Source organism: Panthera pardus, unplaced genomic scaffold (genome assembly GCF_024362965.1).
Source record: "Panthera pardus isolate Hobbes unplaced genomic scaffold, ASM2436296v1 HiC_scaffold_14, whole genome shotgun sequence".
Classification (NCBI taxonomy): domain Eukaryota; kingdom Metazoa; phylum Chordata; class Mammalia; order Carnivora; family Felidae; genus Panthera; species Panthera pardus.
Genome location: NW_026526699.1, coordinates 1,077,098 through 1,098,890, shown reverse-complemented (window position 1 = coordinate 1,098,890; position 21,793 = coordinate 1,077,098). Strand labels below are relative to the sequence as shown.

The following is a 21,793-nucleotide window of genomic DNA, read 5'->3' as shown; positions in this document are numbered from 1 at the left end:
GCAGGAGGAACCCTGGCGCCGGCCGGGGCGCGTGCCCGCACGAGTGACTCACCACCCTCTCCGCTCCTAGGTTTGAGTTCCTGCAGCCCTGGCACCAGTATAACGCCTATTACGAGTTCAAGAAGCAGTTCTTCCTCCAGAAGGAAGGGGGCGACAGTGCACAGGTGTGTGTCTGCAGGGCAGGGAGGCTCCGGGTTCTGGACGCAGCAGGGATTTTGTGCCTACGGGCGGGATGCAGGAACGGGCTCCTGAGCCCCTGGCGCGGACGGTCGTGCGCAGCACATGCCGTCTCTACCCTTCCCCGCCTCTCAGAGGTGAAACCGGTGTCTGGGGTCCGCAGTCATAGTTCACTGATGAGCCGCGTGTCCTGAACACAGCACCCGCGCTCTCCGAGCGTTTGATGTTCCGGTGGCTGTTACTTGTAACTGCTTTGGGTGGAGGCCACATGCCATATTTGTACAGCGTCTCCTTCCGTGCATAAAACGTAGACGTGTGTGCACGGCTGACGCGGGAGCTGCGTGGTGCACTCCGGGCCGCAGACTTCGTCCTCGGGCGGCCTGCCCCCGGGCCGCGTCCCCACGTGTGACCCTCAGGCCCACCGGACGCTGCTCCTCCTGCCCTTCGAGTGCTGTCCTGTTCCACCCCCCTCGTTACGTGGCGCCCTCACGTTTCGTTCAGACCTGCTTTGGTAGATGGCGTAGGCCTTGCTCGCTGCCCGTGGGTTTCTTCGGACTTCGCGCCTGTGACCGCTCAGACTGAAGCGTATGGCTCACCTGCGGGCGGTGGGCACGTCCCCGAAAGGGTTCTCGGGCATCCGCGTCCAGAGAAAAGGCCGTGAGCATCGGCGCCCGGGCGGTGTTAGAGCTCTAAGACGCGTTCTGTGCTTCCAGAGGGAAAGCCTCACGCATACTCCCCTTTCCGTTCTGCTGTATCAGACAATGGCAGGTCTGAGTTTCCAAGAGTGTGTTCCTTAGTGCTGTGTGAGCGGTAACACGTGGTCCAGCGGAGTCTGTCGGTCTGTCCGTGACCCATCCTGGGCGGTTCCTTACCGAGCAGCTCATGGTCACGTTTATTGTCTAGGCTGTGTCAGCACCAGAAGAGGCCCCGGCAGAATCTGCCCCTGAAAAGCCAAGTGACGCTGGGGAGGACGGTGTGTGCGAGGAGTCGGCCGACGCAGGAGGAAGAGGAGGCCCCGGGGGGAAGAAGGAGGCGTCGTCCAGTAAGACGGTCGCAGACGGGAAGCTGGTGAAAGGTAGGCTGCTGCCCGTCTTGGCCTTGCGGGGTTCCTTCAAGTTCGGAGAAAGGTGCCTCTGGCCGCAGGGCAGGGGAGTCACCGCTGGTGTCAGATGGTCATAACAAAGCTTCCGTGCGCCACGGTGCTCTCCTGATTCGGGCCCGTGTGGACCTGAGCTCACGTGAGGTGTCCCTGTTGTGGCAGTTCAGTGAGAACGTTTAGCGTGTTTCAAACGATGTTTCATATCTCCTTGGACTTCTGACAGCACACTTGGGTGCACACTGTCGTACTAGTGAAATTAGTCGTCTTTATTTGTTCAGTGGCACGTCCCGAGGCCTCTACCAGGCAGGACCGCACTCGCTGCATTTGGTTGCCTTTTGTGTTCTTGGAGTTCTTCATCTAGCAGGACAGATGTGCATGGAAGGAAGCCAGTAGAATAAAAAGCGGGGAAAAGCTGACACAGGCACGTTAGCAAAGAAGTGAGCGGTCAAGTGTGTGACGATGCGTTGATTCCCGCCGTGTGGAGACGAGGAAGCCTGTGGGGAGGAGGGGTGCACGCCGGTGTCGATGGTATAACGGTGGTCCCGAGACCAGGCTGCCGTCCCCGGTGGAGGCTGTGCAGGCGGGGCTTGGAGTGGTGGGTGGGTCCCGGGGAACAGCCTGGAAGGTGTCCGTGGCCAGCTCGTGGGCTCCCAGGGGCCAGATCAGAGGAGCAGCTGCATCCAGTTGGGTAACTTTGTGAGGACACTGGGCACAGGACCGCCTGGGGGTGTTGGTGGGACCGCTGGTCAGTCACAGAGCTGCAGGAAGGGGAGTGGGAGAGGGAGTGGGCTCGTGGGGCAGAGGCGGAGGCCAGGCAGGTGCAGGGTTGGGGAGGGCGGCAGGGCCCGGGGGAAGGCCTGTGCTTTGCGTTGAGGGGCCTCGTGGCACAGGATGGTGATCCAGACTAACCAGACCGGCCCCGATGGGTGACAGCGGGGAAAGTCGCCAGACCGGACACGCACACAAGGGTCTTTGAGCCTCTCGTTCCAGGACTTACCTGAGCACTCGTGCTCAGTCCCTCACCCTTCCCGGCCGCCTTCAGACGCTCGTTGAAGTAACAGAGGAACGTAATGAGTAGAGAATAAAATCTGTTGTTGCTACGGAAGCGGGGGAGGCTCTTGCCGTCCACGTTGCGGGACAAGGCAGCCCGCCCAGAATTCCCACCCAGGGAAGAGAGGGACACTTCAGGACTCGGTGGCAGTGAGCCCCGGGGGAGCGCACTGTCAGGCAGAGAGGGGACAACAGGCGGCCTGCCCTTGAGCCAGGGCCACCTCCACACCCCCACGGTCGTGTGGCACCTGGGGCGGCAATGTCCCGCTTCCCTCCCACCCGCTGCCCCAGGCCGTCGGCTCCAGACGGGCACCACGGCTTTGACGGCCCTGGCTTGAACCTCAGCGCGCAGGCGCCAGCAGCCAGAGTGACTGAGCACCAGGGCCCAGTGCGGCTGGCGGTGTGACCTCCGCGTAGCCCGCTGAGGACCAGCCTCCACGTGGTAAGACAGTGAAAGCCTGAAAGTCAGACCCGATGAGAAGACAGGTTGAAAATTGTTCTGCTGTCCCAGGCAAGAGGACGGAGGTGGCAGCAAAGCATCCACAGAGAAGAACAGGCAGTTGTCCCCTGGGCAGAGAACAGGCCTGTTGGTGCGTCAGACCCACGTCTGCACCGCAAAAGCCAGATAATTAAGGTGTGTCTGAAATTCTGAATGAGCAGTATTCTGGATGCTATTGGGCACAGACTTTTACAAAGTAGTGAGAGAAAGTGAGGACGATGAGAATGTTTCTTCTTGATTTTTTTTTTTTTTTGAAGATTTTCTTTTTAAGTAATCTTTACACCCAGTGCAGGGCTCGAACTCCAACCCAGGATCAAGAGCCACACGCCCCACCGACTGAGCCGGCCGAGTGCCCCAGTGACAATACTTCTTGTCAGGAAATTCTCACACGCGGTGAAAACCTCAAATAAAAACCTCATAACCTGGTGTGCTTATGTGGAGGAACAAAAACCGTAACAAGCCTTCAACTCGACAACCTAGAAAGAAACTGTGAAGTGCATCTAAGGAAAGCAGGAGAAGGGAATCCATAACCATGAAAGTGGGAACCGGTGAGAAACTGGTAAAGACCAGTAAAACGCACCTGCAGGCTTCCTGCAGAGAAAAGCGGAGGAAACGCACGACACGTAGTGCGTGAGAAAACAGTCACAGGCGTGTGCAGTACGTGGCTACCGCGTGTAACTGCATTTGAACAAATCTGGAAATGACTGAAAAAATTCTCTGAGAGAGTGTAAATCGCCAAAATCACCTCAAGAGGCGGCAGCACGACGCATGTGTGGGTCTCAGAGAACTTAGGAAGCGTTCCCCGTTCAGTGGGGACCACGGTGCAAACGGGCAGCTGGCCGGACGGAGTCGAGGCCAAGCTTGTTTCCCACAAGAGGGCGTGAAACCTGCGGGACTAAAGCCACTGCCGCGCGCAGGACAAACTAAGGGGTCCGAGCAGCTTGCTAGCGGCCTGTCGGCCCCTCCCCGAGCAACAGGGACACTAATGCCTCGCCACCCAGCCAACGCAGTCAGCCGTGCGAGCAGGCGAGAGCTGTCCTTTGTCTCCGTCCGTAGGTGCTGAAGAAGCATCAGAGTGTCCTTACGCGTGGCTGGGAGAGCTTCTTTACTGTAATAACTGACTCTGTCTTGGGAAAACATAGGATTCCAGATAAAGTATTAAAATATAAAAATAAGTTCAGTAATCTAAGCGTTGGAAAAGACTTTCTAAGAGTTGAAGCCGTAAATCATAAGGAAAGAATAGTAGGTCTGATGGGGGCAGGACCTGAATAAAGGTAAAGACAAATGTCAAAACGTCGATCGCTAACAGAAGATAGAGGGTTCAAATCCGTACCGTAGAAAGCGCTCATCCATTGACAAGAAGACACTCACTGCAGCAAGAAAACCAGAGACAGAAGATATGAAAAGATGGCTCACAAAAGAAGAAAGAGAGATGGTCAGTAAATATATTTTTAAAGTGTACCTTCACTGGCAAATGCTGCTTTTTGCCTCTCGGGTTGGTGAAGTTGGAAAGTAAAGCTCAGCGAGGGAGAGGCTGCAGGGTAACGGGGACCCGCGTCGGCTCGGTGCAGCATGGGGAAGAGGCCGCCCGGCGCAGGGGCCCCTCTCCGCGCAGATGCCCTCCCCTCGGAGCCGTGGCTCCGCCGGGTATCCAGACCAGGAGTTCATCACTGGGCTTGCCAGCTTTTAGAAATAAAACCTTGGCAATGGTCGTGGGAGACCGTGTACTAAATTGGAACCCCCAGACCAAGAAATAATAGTCCTAATTTTAAAAATGATCTTTATGGGAATAAAGATGTGGGAAGATGCTGCCTGGGGAGCAGAAGCAGGCTGCAACACGGTCCAGCGTGGCCCCGGTTTCGTGTGTGCCCGGGAACCGTGCGGGTGACTTTCTCCCACATCTGCGCTGTGGTGGATCTTCCGCCCCGTCCACCTGTGGTTCCAAAGTTTTCCACAGAGAACGTAATGACTTGTGAAGGCTGACGCCAGCAGCAAAGCTTGTTCCCGTGTCCCCGGAAGTCTGGGAAGGGGTCTCCTCCACGCGCGCTGGCTGAGGACTTGCTGCACCGGCCCGGCTCCCGGCCACTTCGGTGCCCACGACAGCCCCGCAGCCTGCAGCCCGCGTGAGCGGGCCGTGGCCACGACGCAGACGTGCAGAGGTGTGGAGGAGAGAGGCCCGGCAGGCTTCCACCAGCTGAGGCTGGAGGAGAAAGAACGAAGCAGGTGGAAGGAGGCAGAGGCGGGGGAGGGGAGGCTAGCAGTGGGTAGGCCGCACAGATGGAACCCGGGGCCAGAGCCGGGAGGGCCGGGGGTTCGTCCCCACCGCAGGGAGCCATGGGCGGCCGCAGCAGAGTCCTCAGATGCTCAAGTAACCCTTACGCCGAGCAACGGTTTCAGAGCCCTCGCTCTCTGGCTGAGCTAGCACGGGACACTCCTTGGCCTGTTTCGCCTCGGTTTCCTCATCTGTACGTAGGGAGCCCAGGGGCGTCTCTGCCGGGCTTGTGGGTGTGAGGTGAGGCCTGCAGGCTGCCCCACTACTCCGTTTGTCTCAAGTCGGTCGAGAGTCTGTGCCCGGTCACGGGGTCTGGCTGCTCTTTGGCCTTGCAGCTCACATGCGTAAATACCAGACGTCCACAGTAGGCGTCGTGTTAGCACAGAAAGTGTTCCGGAAGCTTTCGTTGTAAAGTCTCGCATTTGTCGATTGCTGACCTTTCGAATTTGGGGTGACAGATGGTTTGAGAATGATCATTGTGAAGTTATTTTGAGGGGCGCCTGGTGGCTCAGTCGGTTAAGCGTCCCACTCTTGACTTCTGCCCAGGTCACGGCCTTGTGGTTCTTGAGGTCGGGGCGAGCCCTGAGTCGGACCGCGCGGATAGCGGATAGCATGGAGCCTGCTTGGCCTTCCCTCTGCCCCTCCCCCGCGCACACACGCGCGCTCTTATTCCCTCTCTCTCTCTCTCTCTCTCTCTCTCTCTCTCTCTCTCAAAATAAACCATAAAGCTGTTTTGAGATGTAGTACTGTAGTCTCAAGTTAACGAGCAATTTTGATTAACATTTAAGTGAATTTTTTTTGCTTTTTAAGTTTTGCCAACTCTGTTTATTAAAGAGATCGTATCCCTGTAGGCGATAGTTAACGCTGTCGCCCTTGTTTCCTCACGGAGAATTTCAAGGTGTATGAGAGCACCCCACCCGCTCCCGCTGCCCAGCCACAGACCAGGCTTGCCCCTGCCGCTCACTGCAGCCCACCCCAGAGCGTTTTCGGAGGGGGTCCCCGGCATCGTGGCCTTTCATCCGTAAATGATTTAATGTATCTCCCGAAGATGGGACTGTCTCCAGCAGAAGCACAGTACCACGGTTAATACTGACTCCCCAGCAGACCGTGTTTGTGACCCCTGTGTGCTCTGTTCTCAGGGGTTGTCGTGCATCGGGGCGCAGCGTGCAGTCAGTCTGAAGCTGTTTTTCATCTGACTTACCAGCTGTGCCTTTCCAAGCGTTTAGGATCTGGGGGTGCTCTCTCCGGGGGCGCTTGTGGACGAAAGGGTTATTGGGGTAGTTACGTGCTTCAAGGCCTGCGTGGTTCTGGAGCCAGAAGTGCAGACGGCGGGACCCTTGGGGGCCAGCTGGGCCACCCCTCCCCACCTGCGGTCACCGCAGACGCATCCCTTCTAGAACCTGCCCTGTTCTCTTGTGGAAAATCCCAAGCACGTGCACACACAGCGTGGGTGATGGAGCACGCCCACCGGATCCTGCTCCCCCTCGGAGTTAGCTGTTTGCGCTGCACTTTAGAATCTCCCTTCCTCGTCGTTCACTTGAATGTCTTTCGTGAGTAATAATTCGTGGTTTTTGAGAGTGAAGTAACACAACGCAACCAATTAGGTGCTAAGAACCAGCGTCTCTGTGTGTCTGGAGGAGGGGGCTCCGTGAGTCAGTGTTGAGTGGGTGGGGGGACGGGGAGGAAGGCCCCTTCCTTTGGGCCTTTGTATTTCTCTTACTGAAGTTCCCAAACGTTCTAGGGGAGGACTTTGAACCACCTAAGCTCTCATTACAGTGGGTCGAAAGTCTTGTTACAGCTGCCGAGTGGTCAGAGGTGACGCCCGGCACAGAGCGGGCGCCCGGTAAACCGAAGAAAGAAATGGATCCCGTCACTCGCTTTGTGAGAAAAGGCTGCCGTGTACGGCTGGGAGTTTTTAGAAATACCTTTTTATAGCGGAGCCACATCATACGTCTGACTGGTACCAACTCAGCCACGTGCTGAGCCCAAACAAGAAGGAAAACCCCAAGAGGAAGTGCCCCTTTACCAGCGCAGCGGCCCTGGATGCCGCTCTGGGCGCGTTCCTCGCGAGACGCGCGTGGCGGGCCAGCCTCTCTGCGCCCAGCGTGCACTTGAGCGGCCCCCTTTGACAACGCAGGCGTTGCCGCCGCCCCCAGAGGCCCCTGGGCGGGAGACGCGGCTGCACCGGGGAGGCCGCCCCGCAGCTGGCGCTCGCGTGGACGGCGGGGCCGTGGGGGCTCTGCTCTGTGCCTCCAGGTACCTAAACGTGCGTCACCATGTTCACTTTTCCCAATAGCTTCATTTGCTCCAATAAGCTTTGCGATCAAGGCCAAAGAAAATGACCTCCTTCCCCTGGAAAAAAACCGTGTTAAGCTAGATGATGACAGTGATGATGATGAAGAAGGCAAAGAAGGCCAAGAGAGTTGTAGCGGCACCGCAAACACGACCCCGGCAGTCGCCCCGCCCTGTGCGGTTGTTGAGGAGAAGCGGCCCCAGCTAACCCAGGAGGAGCTAGAGGCGAAGCAAGGTTTGTCAGCACGTTTTACACCTTCTTGAAAGGCAGGCAGTAGCACAGGACTAGCCTCCTAAGCCCGCAGCGCTGGGACCGAGCCCCCAGCCGGGGCACGGCAGGACCTGGGGGCAGCTGGTGCTTGGTGCACGCAGAGAGTTCTCTGTTAGAGCGGAGGGCACTGCCCTTCCTGAGCTCCGGATGCAGTGCCCCCGGCGGCTCGTTCTAGAGAGTGCGTTACTGGGGGGTGGGGGCCTTGGCGCTCTGGGGGCCGCCTCGGGTCGAATGCTCAGCCCGTGATCCCGGCTCAGCTGATGGACCCAACTAGGAGATACCCTTTCGTGAGGCCTTCTGCCCACAGACAGACCCTTCGAGAGGACGTGGGCCGGAGCTGGTTTCCAGACTGGGGCTCGTCTTCACAGGTCACAGCCTGGCCACCGCCGGCCCCCGACCACCAGCAGTGTGTGGGAGGGCCTCTCACAGCCTCTTACCCCTAAATAGGTTCTGTTTTGCGCTACAGCAGTTAGCAGTTCCTGTCTGTCCTAACTGGTTCCCGGACGTTGCTTTTCCTGCACGTGCACAGACAGGTGACACAACATTTCCAGGTGCCTCCTAAGCAGGCTCGGGCCAGTGCTCCGGGTCCCCTCGTGCACGTACCACTGCGCACGGAACCGTGTGTCGGGACGTGCTCGAACGCAGCGCCCCTTGTCGGGCATGAGCATTAGGGACCCGTGTTCACGAGAGCCTAAGGCTTTCTGAGGGTTTCATGACTCCGACTCTCCCTGGTGTGGAATCCCATCCACCTTCCGACTTTGATTTTGAGGGTGAAATATTTAAAATCCTAATAGTAAGCATTATGAACTAACTGCCTCACAATTCAGCCTGCCTGATTTGTTTACTTATCCTGAAATTTGTGTCATGTTAATCTCTTAGAATAACCACGTTGTATCCCGTGACCCTTTGGCTGCTTGTGAAAACTAAGATAGCGAGGAGTTTATAGAATAGCACTTGTTCTAACCATCACTTTGTTTGTCGTTCGTTTCTTAAGCAAAGCAAAAGCTGGAGGACCGACTGGCGGCCGCTGCCAGGGAGAAGCTGGCCCAGGCGTCCAAGGAATCGAAGGAGAAGCAGCTTCAAGCAGAACGTAAAAGGAAAGCAGCTTTGTTTTTACAAACCTTAAAAAATCCCCTGCCAGAAACAGAAGTCGGAAAAGTTGAGGAAAATCCTTTCGGCGTAGAGGTAAGTGAAAGTCCGCATCAGCATCGCGGGTGAGAGTGGGTGAGTGTGGCGTGCTCTGGCCACTCGGGTCCCCGGCCTGAGAAGGGGCTGTCAGCAGACCCCGCTCTTCTGCGGGGGCCGGCGTGCTTCCGCTGTGAGTTTGGGGAAGACCCCGTTAGGGTACCCTCGGGGGGCGGGGGGAACACATTCCCCTGGGGACAGACTCGTCCAGAGCAAGACCTGTGACGCCTCGGGTCCACATCAGCGTCAGTACTTGAATTAACAAAGAAAACAAGCTGTGGTCGCTCCCGCCTTTTCTGGGGAGGGCCAGCACCTCTGCCAGTGTCGCCCTCCGTTCCCGTGGGCTCGCACGTCCACACACCAGCGTCCCCAAAGCGTCTTTTGTAGTGGCCTTTCCCTGGCACGTAGAAGCAGTCCTGCACTCTTTCCCTTCGGTTCCCTTGACATTTCTGAGAGCCCAAGGCCGTTATTCAAAATAGATCTTGGCCGCATGCAGCCGCTTGGTTTATTTGTTTTGCGTGGAAAACAGCTCACGGAGTTCAGGCCTCCCTCCTCCTGTTGAAGGCCGAGCCCACACTGTCTCCCCTCAGGAATCGGTCCGGAGCCCTCAGGCCTGGCGGGCGGCCTCAGAGCCGGGCTCGGCGAGGAGGGCAGGAGGGGTGGGCTCCTGTGGGCTGTCCTCAGACCGGCCTCGAGTGTGCAGAGGCGTGGGGGTGCCCAGGGGGATGCCGGGACACGGCCACCTCCGCTCCTCTCCCTGCACCCCCGAGGCGGGCCACCGGGTGTGGGCCCAGGTGCCCCCAGTCCTGGGCTTCGGGGAGCCACGGCCCTGCGGTGATGGGCCCGGGGAGGCCCGGGACGTAACAGAAGTTGTGCGTGTGGCAGGGGAGCGGGCGCAGGGGGGCCCTGGGTGCACTGCCAGTTGCCTGCGTTGTCCGTTGTCCCGGTGTCGTTGGTGCGGCGAATAAGAGACTGAGGTAACGGCCACCTGCATGCGTGGACTCAGCCGGTGCCGCTACACGCTCGCGTCTGTTTCCCAGCGACGCTGTGTTGGAATGCAGACTCCGTCCCGGCCAGAATTCCTCGTCGTCAACGCGGTTTTTCCCAGCCTGCCGTGTTGCCTGGTCACGGCCCCCAGAACTCTCTCCCTGTGAGCACGAGACAGGCTTCCGCGTAGGCTTTTCTCCTGTGTCTCTTTCTACGCGGCCTCGCCCACCTGCCGGGTTTCCAGCGTGTTTTACGTCTGCACCACGTACAGATGGGTGTTTACGCTTCCCGTTTGGTCACCGGGTGGATCTTCTTGCGCGTCTAGTGGGACAGATTGTGGGTCCTCAATGATGTGAGCAGGAGCAGATGGTAATAAACGTCTAACTGCTTTGAAACAGAAATACTTTAATCACCTTGGCAGTTGTCATAACCGGGATTCAACTGGACGGTGATCTCAGCTGAAAGCAGCTTCTGGGGCCAGGTTACCCTGCCCGTGTGTCTGTTCTGCGCGTACCCCAGGCTCACAGGCGGCACGCCCGACCCCCGCTGAGCAGGAGTAGGATTGTCTCGTGCTGGGGACCTGAGCTCAGCGGGAGCAGGAGGCACCCCGGGTCTGTGTGAGCGGACGTGTGCGGGACGGCATGAAGACACCGCCCAGAAGGCCCCGGGCCGGAACCCGGCAGGATTTTGCTGTGGCTCATCTGCCCCAGGGTGTAGCAGGGTCTGCTTTCGCTGTTACTAAAGCGGGACACGCACGTGTCCAAAACGTTCAGGTGCGAGGGACAGGTATAAAACGGAGAGGAAGTTTGGTTTCCTTCTTGTGTGCTGTTTCACGATTCCTATGGAAATTTCCACTTCTTACTTTTATTTTAGGTTTTTATTTTGTAAAATAAACATACAGTTTATTATTATAGTTTCTCTTAAAAAAAATTTTTTTAATGTTTATTTTTGAGAGAGAGAGAGAGTGCACAAGCAGGGGAGGGGCAGTGAGAGAGGGAGACACAGAATCCGAAGCAGCTCCAGTCTCCGAGCTGTCAGCACAGAGCCCGACGTGGGGCTCGAACTCACAAGCTGTGAGATCGTGACCTGAGCGGACGCCAGCCGCTCAACTGACTCAGCTCCCCCAGGCACCCCTCGTTTGAGCCCTTTTGAAGCCCCCTGTGCCGTGGCATGAAACACGCTCCTCTCGAGTGCAGCTGTCACTGCCCTCCGTCTCCAGGACTTTTTCATCTTCCCAAACTGATTCCCGGCCCCTGGCGCCCACATCTCTGCTGTCCGTGTCCGTCAGCCTGGCTGGTCCTGGGGCCCTGTGAAGGTGGGAGTCCTACAGTGTCTGTTCCTCAGGGACCGGCTTCTTCGCTTCATGGAACGTCCTTTTTCCAGGTGCATGATGCTGCATCATGTGTGTGCGTGCGCTCCATTTCATTCTTTGTGGGTTCTCACGGGAAAACGGATCTATTTCTGTGTATAGATTTAAATGTCGCAGTAACAGGACCGGACCCTACACGTTATCCCGGTGTTTCCATCCTCGAAGAGCTGTTTCTGTCCACATCGGGGTCGTGCTCGTTGAGGATTTCCTGGATGCGTGACTGTCCGGCCTCTCCCACCTTAGCCCTTAACCTGACCCGGTCAGTGGTGGGCGTGCACACCGTTCCCGGGGCCTCGCTACCGTGACCGTGACCACGGTGCTGCTCTGAGCCTGGGTCCTGTCTTGCACACTCACTTCGGTGCGCGTGTCCGTGGGGCGGACGCCGGACTGTGGAAACGCTTTTAAGTATCTGCTTTCGTGCCCCCGCCAATGCCGCTTATCACCAGCCTTTGATCCTCGTCCATCTGACGGGCGGAAAGACGGCACCTGTGAGGGTTAGCTTGTGCGTGTTCGCTGCGGGGTGCTGAGTGACTTCACAGGCCCGCTGGCATCTTGGGCCCCCGTCCCCGAGAGCCGCCTTCAGAGCCTCCCCTCGTTGCCTCCTGGCTGTCTACCTGTCTCTTTTCTGTCACCAGTGTCACAGACGTTTCTCTTTGTCCACTGGAGTCTGCACCGCTTGGAACTACTTTGGTTTAAGGAGCACGTGGCTGGACACGACACATTCAGCAAATCATTCACTTTGCCACTCATTGCACAGGCCGCCGTGGAGCCCAGCCCAGCTCACACTTGCACGTACCGACCTGCCTGTCAGGAGAGGGCACGTTATGTATCTGGGGGTAACCTGAAATGATGTCCTAAGGCGTGTTGATTGACGGGGACGGAGACTAACAGAACGCTAAGTTTTATTTAAGTTTTGTGAGCCATAAAGATCCACGCAAGTGGTGCTTAGAAATCCCCGTGAACGTCTCACTTTTGGGGCGTGCGTGTGCTCTTAATTCAAAATGAAGGGAAACCGGGGTCTTCAGTTTGAACCCCCCTTGGGTTATGCAGTCATCTGCACAGCGACAGCACATTTCAGGACACCTTCTAGACACCGGCAGTTTGTTCAAGTTAATGATCCTGCCGGGTTTACAGGCTGAACAGGAGTCTGCGAGGAGGTGGGAACAGGAATCAACCGCGCGTGCTGAGCCTCTGTCGTTTCCAAGGCACCGAGGCCCTCCGGAAGGTGACTTAGAAGCCTGTGTCTTACCCAGATGCCCACACAACCCCTTTTGTCCCCCGGGACAGTCTAGCGGGGCACAGAGCAGCCAACACCAGATGAGCCGTGGGTGATGCCTGGGCCCCCGGGAGGCAGAGGGGCGCACGGCCTGCCGAGGGGAGGGGGTGTCTGGGTGGGGCCTTGAGGAACCCTGGTAATGAGAGTTGACAGGTTGGGGGGACCCTCCAGGGCCAGCGGCGCTCAAGTGGCGGCGGTGGGTGCGGCGCGGCGAGGCCCTGACCGGCACCGCGCGGCACGGGGGGCGGTTGCAGGAGCCGCGTGCTGGGACCAGACTGGGACGCGGACGAGCAAGAGCGGCATTTCCGTGGGAAGCCCGCGGCGGCCACAGCGCAAGGGCAGGACACGATGGCAGTCCGGGCAGCCGTGCCCGAGGCGGGGACCGCACAGAGAGTCCTCCGGGAGGGAGCACCGCCGGTCGGATCAGGGCAGCTGGGTGGCTTCAGGAGAGAGGGCGCGCGCTGCGAGAATGACGCACAGCCGAGGTTTCAACGTGCAGTTTTAGAGGACGCGATTCCGAGCCTGACACCTCGAGGCGTGTGTGGAATTGCCCCGTTTTATGGTTACTGTAGTGTCGTTTCACACGTGAGGCTTTATCTGGAGATGCGAGTTCGTCTGGTTTCGAGCAGTTCGTTGTGCCGCGGCAGGACGGGACTGGCTCGCTACTGAGCCGCTTAGCGGGCAGGTGCTTACTTCGCTGTGGTTCAGGGACTGAGCAGGCAGGCAGTCTTGAAATTCTCTCCGTTTCTCACAGACACCACTCAGACCAGCCTGTGGACTGCCTCCCCCGTGGCGGCTTGCCCTCTGGTGCTTTTTGCTGGGGTGTTAATGTTCCACCCCCCACGAGACGGCTCCGCTGGCTTGGTGCTGCCCCGCGCACACCGGTGGGCACCCCTCCCGCAGCCCCATGCGCACCCGTGGGCACCCCTCGGCTGCTCGTTGGCTCATTGATTGCAGTGCGCAGGGCGGCCTGGCCGGGTGCCTTCTGCAAGCAGAGCAGGGAGGTCGGGCCGAGGGGGAGGTGTGGCATCAAGAGGTATGTGAGCCAGGCGGTGGAGACTCTGGTTAACCCAGGAGCGGCAATCGCGTGCGAAGCCGTTACTTTCCAAGACACACGCTGTCCAGTACGGTGCACGGTGGCCACTCGCCATCCGTGGTCATTTAAACGTAACCTAATAGGAACCAAATAAAATTCAAAATTCAGGTCCTTGACCGTGCTAGCCACATTTCAAGTGTTCAGTAGCCACACGTGGCTGACGGCTAACTGCAGGGGACAGTGCAGAGACGGCGTCCCTACCGCTGCAGCGGAGTGCGGACTAAACAGCTAGTTGTTTTATTGCGTGGCTGCTGTGGTTGCCCGTGTCAGAAACCTGCCCTGCTGCCCCCACGTGGCTTCAGCCGCAGCAGCAGGACGTAGTGGGGCTCACATTCTGAGTCGTGAGGGCAGCGATGCCCCGAGGATTCCTCTCCAGGCACAGCCCCCCGCCGACCGGCTGTGTCCTCCTGCTGCGCCACCCACGGCCCGGGACCCCGCTCCACACTCCACGCTCACGTGGACGTTCTGGACGGCTCGACCTGGGTCGTGTGCTTCTCCCTCAACGTGGCACGATGACCAAGGAGATGGAACGTTCTGGTCTGTCTCCTGCTCAAAGTGAGCCTCCCCCGGTATTCGTGATGGAGGGGGGAGGGGGCACAGAGGGCCGGCGCCCCCACAGTGTCTGCACGGCTACGAGAGCGGCTGCCAGGCTGCGGAGGACTGCTCACGTTCTCCTGAAGGGGGTGGCCCGCTCGTCGGGGTCCCTGACACATGCCGACACAGAGCTTGCGCCCAGCACTTGCGCCCTGGGACCCGCTGCTGGGCTGCAGGGACTGTGCGGGTGGTGTTTGTTACCCTTTTAGTCCTTCGTTCTCAACTCTGATTACTGGGTTTCTGAATATTCTCTTGTTGGTACCTGTAAGCTGAGGTCATCACAGTGAATCCTCTCCATTCACTTGGGCAGAGGCCCCCATACTAAGGGTGAAGGATAATCGTTTTATTAGGATAAGTAGATCTCCTGACTTCGGCTCGGGTCACGATCTTGGGGTCTGTGAGTTCAAGCCCCACGACGGGCTCTGTGCCGACAGCTCAGAGCCTGGAGCCTGTTTCGGATTCTGTGTCTTCCTCTCTCTCTGACCTTCCCCCATTCATGCTCTCTCTCTGTCTCAAAAAAATAAAAAAGGTTAAAAAAAAAAAAAAAGAATAAGATCTCCTGAGTCGATTACAAGGAATGTTGAAAATGTTGGCCTGATTACCTGTTGCACCGAAAGGAGCAGTAAACTTCAGGCACAGTGGGGTACCGCGATCACAGAGAAGAAGTAACGATGCTCAGAGGTAGGAGTTCTCGGGTCAGCAGTAGGAATATAAACAGAAACCCCGCCCGTGAGCTGCCGGGCACCCTCCCTGTGTCTTGGCGGCCTGGTGCCTGGTGACCGACAGGGCCACATGCTCCCACCCCTCCTTGGAGGGCAGCGCTGAGTGCTGCAGCTCTGTCCCCTGCGGAGGTCCCCCCAGAGCAGGCTGCTGGCTCAGGCCGGAACGTCTGCGTCCGCTTCCCCGGGAGCCCCCTGCCCAGGCTCAGGAAGGACAGATTCTGGTTGTGGCCCCGCGCCCGCTCGCCTGTCACACGGCCCTGCGTGCCATCCCAGGGTGCCGGCTGCCAGCTCCGTCCCTGGCTTCAGTCTTGCCCTTTGCACAACTTGTGTCCCTAATTTATCGGGAGTCTGAAAACACACCCCAAGCTGGTTTTCCCACTGCACAGCGGCAGAGTTGGCCACCAGCCGGCACACCCGGGGCCTGCCCGCAGCAGGACGCGGGGGCTGGGCAGAATCCCCTCATCCGGCCTCTAGAGCTGCCTGGCGTCCTGCACGGTTTCTTGCGTTCTCGGCTTGCAGTGCCGTTTATTCTGCCCAGCGCCAGAGCGGACGCGGGGGCTCTTAGACATGGAGGTGGTTTCCTGTCGGGTGTTGAGATGGGCTCCCTGAGCCAGCACAGGCCGAGCCTTACAGACATGCGGGCATCGCTGCCGCCTGGAAGGCGGGGAGTGAGGACCAGAGCGGGCAAAGCAAGGTCTGTGCCTTCCTCCCAGCGGCTCCCGGTTCCTGAGTTACTAGACGCGCAAGAACCCGCTTAGGCAGGGCGCTTTGGGAGCAGCGGGGGTCTCAAGCGTCTCGGGTTCTGCTCACCCAAGGCCAGGTGGGAGACAGAGCCGGGAATGGCCGAGGGGTGAGCGCGTCTCTTTGGATGAGTGCCTTGCATTTTCTCTTCAAGCCGAGGAAGCAGGATAGCTTTAGTAGGAAGCGCTGTCCTGGTCAGCCTTGTCCCCGCAGAGCACGGGGACGCAAGGAGAGGAAGGGAGCGGTCGCAGAGTTACACCGACCCTCCCTCCCGTTGGGCTTCAGCACGTGCCTGGCCTTGTTCCCAGAGTCTCCCACCCGGATCCGCAAGGCGCACGGTGACAAATCTCAGGGTGCAGGATTCTGTGCGTGTCTTGAGGTGTAGCGTTTAATGACTGCAGGTAAACGTCATTCAGAGTGAACTGGAGAGTGACCCTGCTCGGGGACCACGGGTGGGCGGCCCCCGAGCGCCAGGACAATGGGAAAGGAAGGTTTCAGGGGTTCCAGTTTTGATGGGTATTTTTTTTTTTTTATAAATTCGTTTCTTCATTTTACAATTTGATGTGGACAAACTAATGTCAGTGGAAGTGGGATTGCCGTCTCGTGTTTAAAGGTTGAGCACTATTCCGCTGTCCAGATGCGCCACATGGAACCAGGACCCTGACGCCCGTTACAGAGTGCCGTGACATGGGGCCTCGGGCGTGCGTCTTGCACACTCGGGTGGATGCTCTTTGGAAGAAATTCCTGGGGATGGCATTACCCTGGGTGAGGCTCACAGCTGACGGATCGCCCACCTCCCGGTCTGTGTGCAGGTGTTCTTTGCAGTGGGGATTCTCTGCGTCGGTTCACTTGGATAAAGGCGTTTGTGGTGAACAGGAGTCTGTCGAGCGTAGTCCTGTGCCAACTCAGCACGTGAGGAGCCTGGCTTGTGCCCGGGGGGTTGGCTGGTTAACGATTGCCGTGTGAACTGTGTTCTCCCCGGGGTCACCGAGCCGTGACAGGCGTGCATCACCACACGTGTGCAAGGTCTCCGGCACGATGACTTCGCTTAGATGCGTTGCAGAACCGTGACCACAGTAGGTGTAGTCAACATCCATCAACTCACACAGATACAGGGTGGAAAGAAGGCGGGGTTTTTTCTTTTGACAGAGTTCTTTGAATCAAAGGGATGTCTTTTCATTCAGATCTTCTTTAAAAATTATTTTCAGACTGGTGTAGAGATTCATAAAAGCCTAACCATAACTGGAGGCTTAAGAATCTCTCTGTTGATGCAAAGTCACAATTATTTATGAAGGAACAAGTGCAGCTCTTTTCTTCGACAGTGTCCTTGGAGCCACGTTCCCTTCATCAGATCCGTCACCGCCGGGTGGGGCCGGTGAACGACCATCTGGGGAGACCGTCGCTCATACGCTTGGTGGTTACAGAGCCACCATTTCCCTGGAGACACTGGGGTGCCGTTTTAGAGCCATAAAAAGGGACGTGGTCTTCTCTAGGAGATGTTAGTACATTATTGGCGTGAATAACGTGTGTGAATAATTTCAAGCCCAAGTTGAAACTTTATACATGTGCATTCACAAGTGTCTTGTTTTCCTTGTTAACATCTGGAGATTTTCTTTTGTTCCCAGGAAACCGGTACTGGGCCCTGTCCTCTACTGACCGGAGGCAGACCTCCGCCAACTTCAGACATCAAGCCCCCCGAAGGGGCCTCCAGCAAAAGTAAAGACCCCCCGAGAGAAGAAGAGAAAGAGAAGAAAAAGAAGAAGCACAAAAAGCGGTCTCGAACGAGATCCCGCTCCCCCAAGCACCACTCATCATCCAGATCCAGGCCTCGGTCCCGCTCAAAGGCCAAGCACTGTCTCCCCAGCGCCTACCGGACGGCGCGGCGCTCCAGGTGGGTGCGCAGGGCGCTCGTGGCACGGGTCTGCCGTGGGCAGTGGGTCCTCCGTCCCCAGAGTGGCAGGCCTGGCAGAGACGAGCGAGCGAGCGCGGACCTCGTGAGTGCTCGCGTGTGGATCAGCCTGCCAGCCCGCGTGACGTCTTTTCAAGATGCCTTTTGTTTAATTTGCACGGCTCATCGACTACTGACGGGTTTTTAAAAAGTGGATTTATTTAAAGGTTAACGGGTCTTAGAGGCGGGCCCGGCACATCGGTTCCGTGTGTCAAAACTCACAGGGGTGGGGTCTTTTGTTTGAACGCGTGGACTCTCCTATGCTAACTCCTGTCGAGTGCATAAATGTAACGGAAGCGATCCGGACCGCCTGGGCTGTGCGCAGCCCCTGCATGTGCGTGCAAGGAGGGAGGCCCGGGCGTGCCCGTCCGCGTCTCAGCTGATTTGTGTCCAGACCTCCCGTCAAGAGGCACTGTTTAGCCAGAAGCCACCTTCACAAGGTGTTCGAGAAAGCATAAGATTTCAAGCCACGATACGAACACGACCCTTAACGAGTCACGGTATTTACTGTTTAGTACGGCCGGGGGTTTTTTTGGTCTTGTTTTGCGTTTTCCGTTTGTTTTTCAAGTGGTTTACAGGAGGTTTGGAAAGCAAACCTCTGGTTTTAAAACCTGCGTCTCACATTGCGATCTGTTGGCAAGTGTTGCTTGGACTTGGCTTGCTGTCTCTGGCCCGACGCTCGGGCTGGCGGGGTCTCGTTTGTCCGCTGTAACTGATGTCGGTTTTCCTTTCCAGGGAAATGATGGCTGCGCTGCTCTTTTGATGCTTAAAACGAAGTACGCTCGTGCACATTTGCCTCTGAATATATCCTAAAAACAACGTGCTTTCCCTATTTTTACTCACACCAGGCCTCAGAGGCTTGACGAGTATTTACACGTACTTATCAACAGTGAAATTGCACTTGCCTCCACGATAAATAATTTTGATCCGTGGTGTCTGCGATTTTAATAGTGCTCTAGAAGTTCCGTCATCATACACACACCCCAGACACGCACATTCACATAGGCACACGCACCACACACGCCCATGCAGATACCCAGACACCCACACACCTTGCCATTTTTCCATAAGACGAACAACTTCGCTGACGTGGTTTCTGTGTGTAGACGCCCCTAGGAATTTGTATGTATACAAAAGACATTTTAAAGTTTCTTTCTCGAGAGAGTTCTTCCTGACGAGCCGCCCTCCAAGCAGGAACGGAACGCGCCCAGTAAACTCCTGGCCGGCTGTCCTTCGCGGCAGGGCTCTGACGGTGGCACGTAACTGACTCCTCATCCCTGGTCTGGGGTCCTGTGTGTGCTCTCGGCGGCTGCGGGCCGTGCGCGGTCCAGGCTTTGCTGGCGCTAGCCTCCAGGGGCCCGAGCGCGCTTGGTGTTCTCGGCAGTGAATTGTTGACGTGTGGAAAATAGTGAAGTTGTAACCGAATATTGACGTTGCTAATGAGACGTCGTGATTTTTCCTTTAACTGTCTATCTTTTCAGGTAGGGTTACCCATTACCCATTACCCATTACCGTAACAGCCCATTACAGACATCACATCTGCGTAGGACCCGCCAGGCTTGCTTCTTAAGGCTGGCACACACTTGAATGGGCTGTTCCGTACAGACTCCTGCCAGCCCCAAGTGCTCTGTGTTCCCACTCGTGGTAGGCTGCTGCGGTTGAAACATTTTCTCTTACGTGTTACGTGACTGAAGTTTTACGTAAGATGTAGAAAGTCAAGGCTACAACGCCCTTTTCTAGCAGAAGTGATCTGTATGTTAACGCAGGGAACGTTTGCGGGCTGGGTCCAGGGACACATTCTGTCCGAGGTATAGGTGATTCTGGGTCCCCAGAGGTGACTCACTCATAGAAGAATCTTCAGTTTTGAAAACCAACACGTTGCTTCTCAGAAGGCACAGTCATTACAACAGCATGGTGTTTAGTGTCTTTTAAATCAACATTGATTAGAGGAGCCTGGGTGGCTCAGTCAGTTAAGAGTCTGACTTCCGCTCAGGTCATGATCTCACAGTTTGTGAGTTCAAGCCCCGTGTCGGGCTCTGTGCTGACAGCTCAGAGCCTGGAGCCTGCTTTGGATTCTGGGTCTCCCTCTCTCTCTGCCCTTTCTCTGCTCGTGCTGTCTCTCAAAAATAAATTAAAAAAAAAATGTTAAATCATAACTTATTAAAGTATAAGATTTTTTTTCTGTTTTTTATTTTTATATCACATTAGTTTCTCTGCCTTAAGTGGAATGAAGAAGTACTCATATGCTTTATTTATTGCCTAAAAATAAGATTCGGCTTTAATAGCTTAGGTATTTTTTTTGTTGGTAATTTTTTTAATTTTTTTTGTTTTGTTTTTTTAATTAATTTTTTCTTTTTAATTTACATCCAGGTTATTTAGCATATAGTGCAATAATGATTTCGGGAGTAGATTCCTTAGGGCCCCTTACCCATTTAGCCCTTCCCCCCCTCCCACAACCCTCCAGCAACCCTCTGCTTGTTCTCCATATTTAAGAGTCTCTTATGTTTTGTCCTCTCCCTGTTTTTATATTATTTTTGCTTCCCTTCCCTTATGTTCATCTGTTTTGTCTCTTAAATTTCTCGTTTGAGTGAAGTCATGTGATATTTGTCTTTCTCTGACTAATTTCACTTAGCATAATACTCTCCATTTCCATCCACGTAGTTGCAAATGGCAAGATTTCATTCTTTTTGATTGCCGAGTAATTCTCCATTGTATATATATACCACATCTTCTTTATCCGTTCATCCGTCGATGGACATTTGGGCTCTTTCCATACTTTGGCGGTTGTCGATAGTGCTGCTATAAACATGGGGAGGCATGTGTCCCTTCGAAACAGCACACCTGTATCCCGTGGATAAATGCCTAGTAGTGCAATTGCTGGGCTGTAGAGTAGTTCTATTTTTAGCTTTTTGAGGAACCTCCATACTGTTTTTCAGAGTGGCTGCACCAGCTTGCATTCCCACCAGCAGTGCAAAAGAGATCCTCTTTCTCCGCATCCTTGCCAACATCGGTTTTTGCCTGAGTTGTTAATGTTAACCATTGTGGCAGGTGTGAGGTGGTACCTCATTGTGGTTTTGATTTGTATTTCCCAGATGATGAGTGACGAGCATTTTTTCATGTGTCGGTTGGCCATCTGGATGTCTCCTTTGGAGAAGTGTCTATTCATGTCTTTTGCCTATTTCTTCACTGAATTATTTGGTTTTTGGGTGTTGTGTTTGATAAGTTCTTTGTAGATTTTGGATACTAACCCTTTATCTGATAACGTCGTTTGCAAACATCTTCTCCCATTCTGTCGGTTGCCTTTTAGTTTTGCTGATTGTTTCCTTGGCTGTGCAGAAGCTTTTTATTTTGATGAGGTCCCAGTAGTTCATTTTTGCTTTTGTTTCCCTTGCCTCCGGAGACGTGTTAAGTAAGAAGTTGCTGCAGCTGAGGTGAAAGAGGTTTTTGCCTGGTTTCTCCTCAAGGATTTTGATGGCTTCCTATTTTACATTTGGGTCTTTCATCCATTCTGAGTTTATTTTTGCGTCTGGTGTAAGTGGTCCAGGTTCATTCTTCTGCATGTCCCTGTCCCGTTTTCCCAGCACCACTTGCTGAAGAGACTATCTTTGTTCCTTTTTTTTTTTTTTTTTTTAATTTTTTTAACGTTTATTTATTTTTGAGACAGAGAGAGACAGAGCATGAACGGGGGAGGGGCAGAGAGAGGGAGACACAGAATCGGAAGCAGGCTCCAGGCTCTGAGTCATCAGCCCAGAGCCCGACGCGGGGCTCGAACTCACGGACCGCGAGATTGTGACCTGAGCCGAAGTCGGACACTTAACCGACTGAGCCACCCAGTTAGCCCAAGACTATCTTTATTCCATTGGATGTTCTTTCCCGCTTTGTCAAAGATTAGTTGGCCATACGTTTGTGGGTCCATTTCTGAGTTCTCTCTTCTGTTCCATTGATTGGAGTGTCTCTTCTTGTGCCAGTACCATACTGTCTTGATGATGACAGCTCTGTAATACAGCTTGAAGTCTGGGATTGTGATGCCTCCTGCTGTGGTTTTCTTTTTCAAGATTGCTTTGGCTAATTCGGGGTCTTTTCTGGTTCCGTACAAATTTTAGGTTGGTTCTAGCTGTGTGAAGAATGCTGGTGTTACTTTGATAGGGATTGCAGGTATTTTTAAACTATAATCTTGTAAGACTGAAATTAAGGTCATCTTTAGAAGTTTTGATA

At 55.5% G+C, this 21,793-nt stretch overlaps 1 protein-coding gene across 2 annotated transcripts in view; it reads left to right on the top strand.

Annotated features, from left to right (window-relative positions):
* Positions 1–21,793, top strand: part of SFSWAP (splicing factor SWAP) — a 69,502-nt gene that overhangs the window by 33,690 nt on the left and 14,019 nt on the right. For both annotated transcript variants that reach the window (XM_053901874.1, XM_053901875.1), the window contains 5 exons: positions 71–164; positions 1,081–1,252; positions 7,394–7,624; positions 8,655–8,845; positions 17,256–17,521. In XM_053901874.1, the coding sequence (XP_053757849.1) occupies positions 71–164; positions 1,081–1,252; positions 7,394–7,624; positions 8,655–8,845; positions 17,256–17,521 (954 nt within the window). The remainder of the gene's footprint in view (positions 1–70; positions 165–1,080; positions 1,253–7,393; positions 7,625–8,654; positions 8,846–17,255; positions 17,522–21,793) is intronic.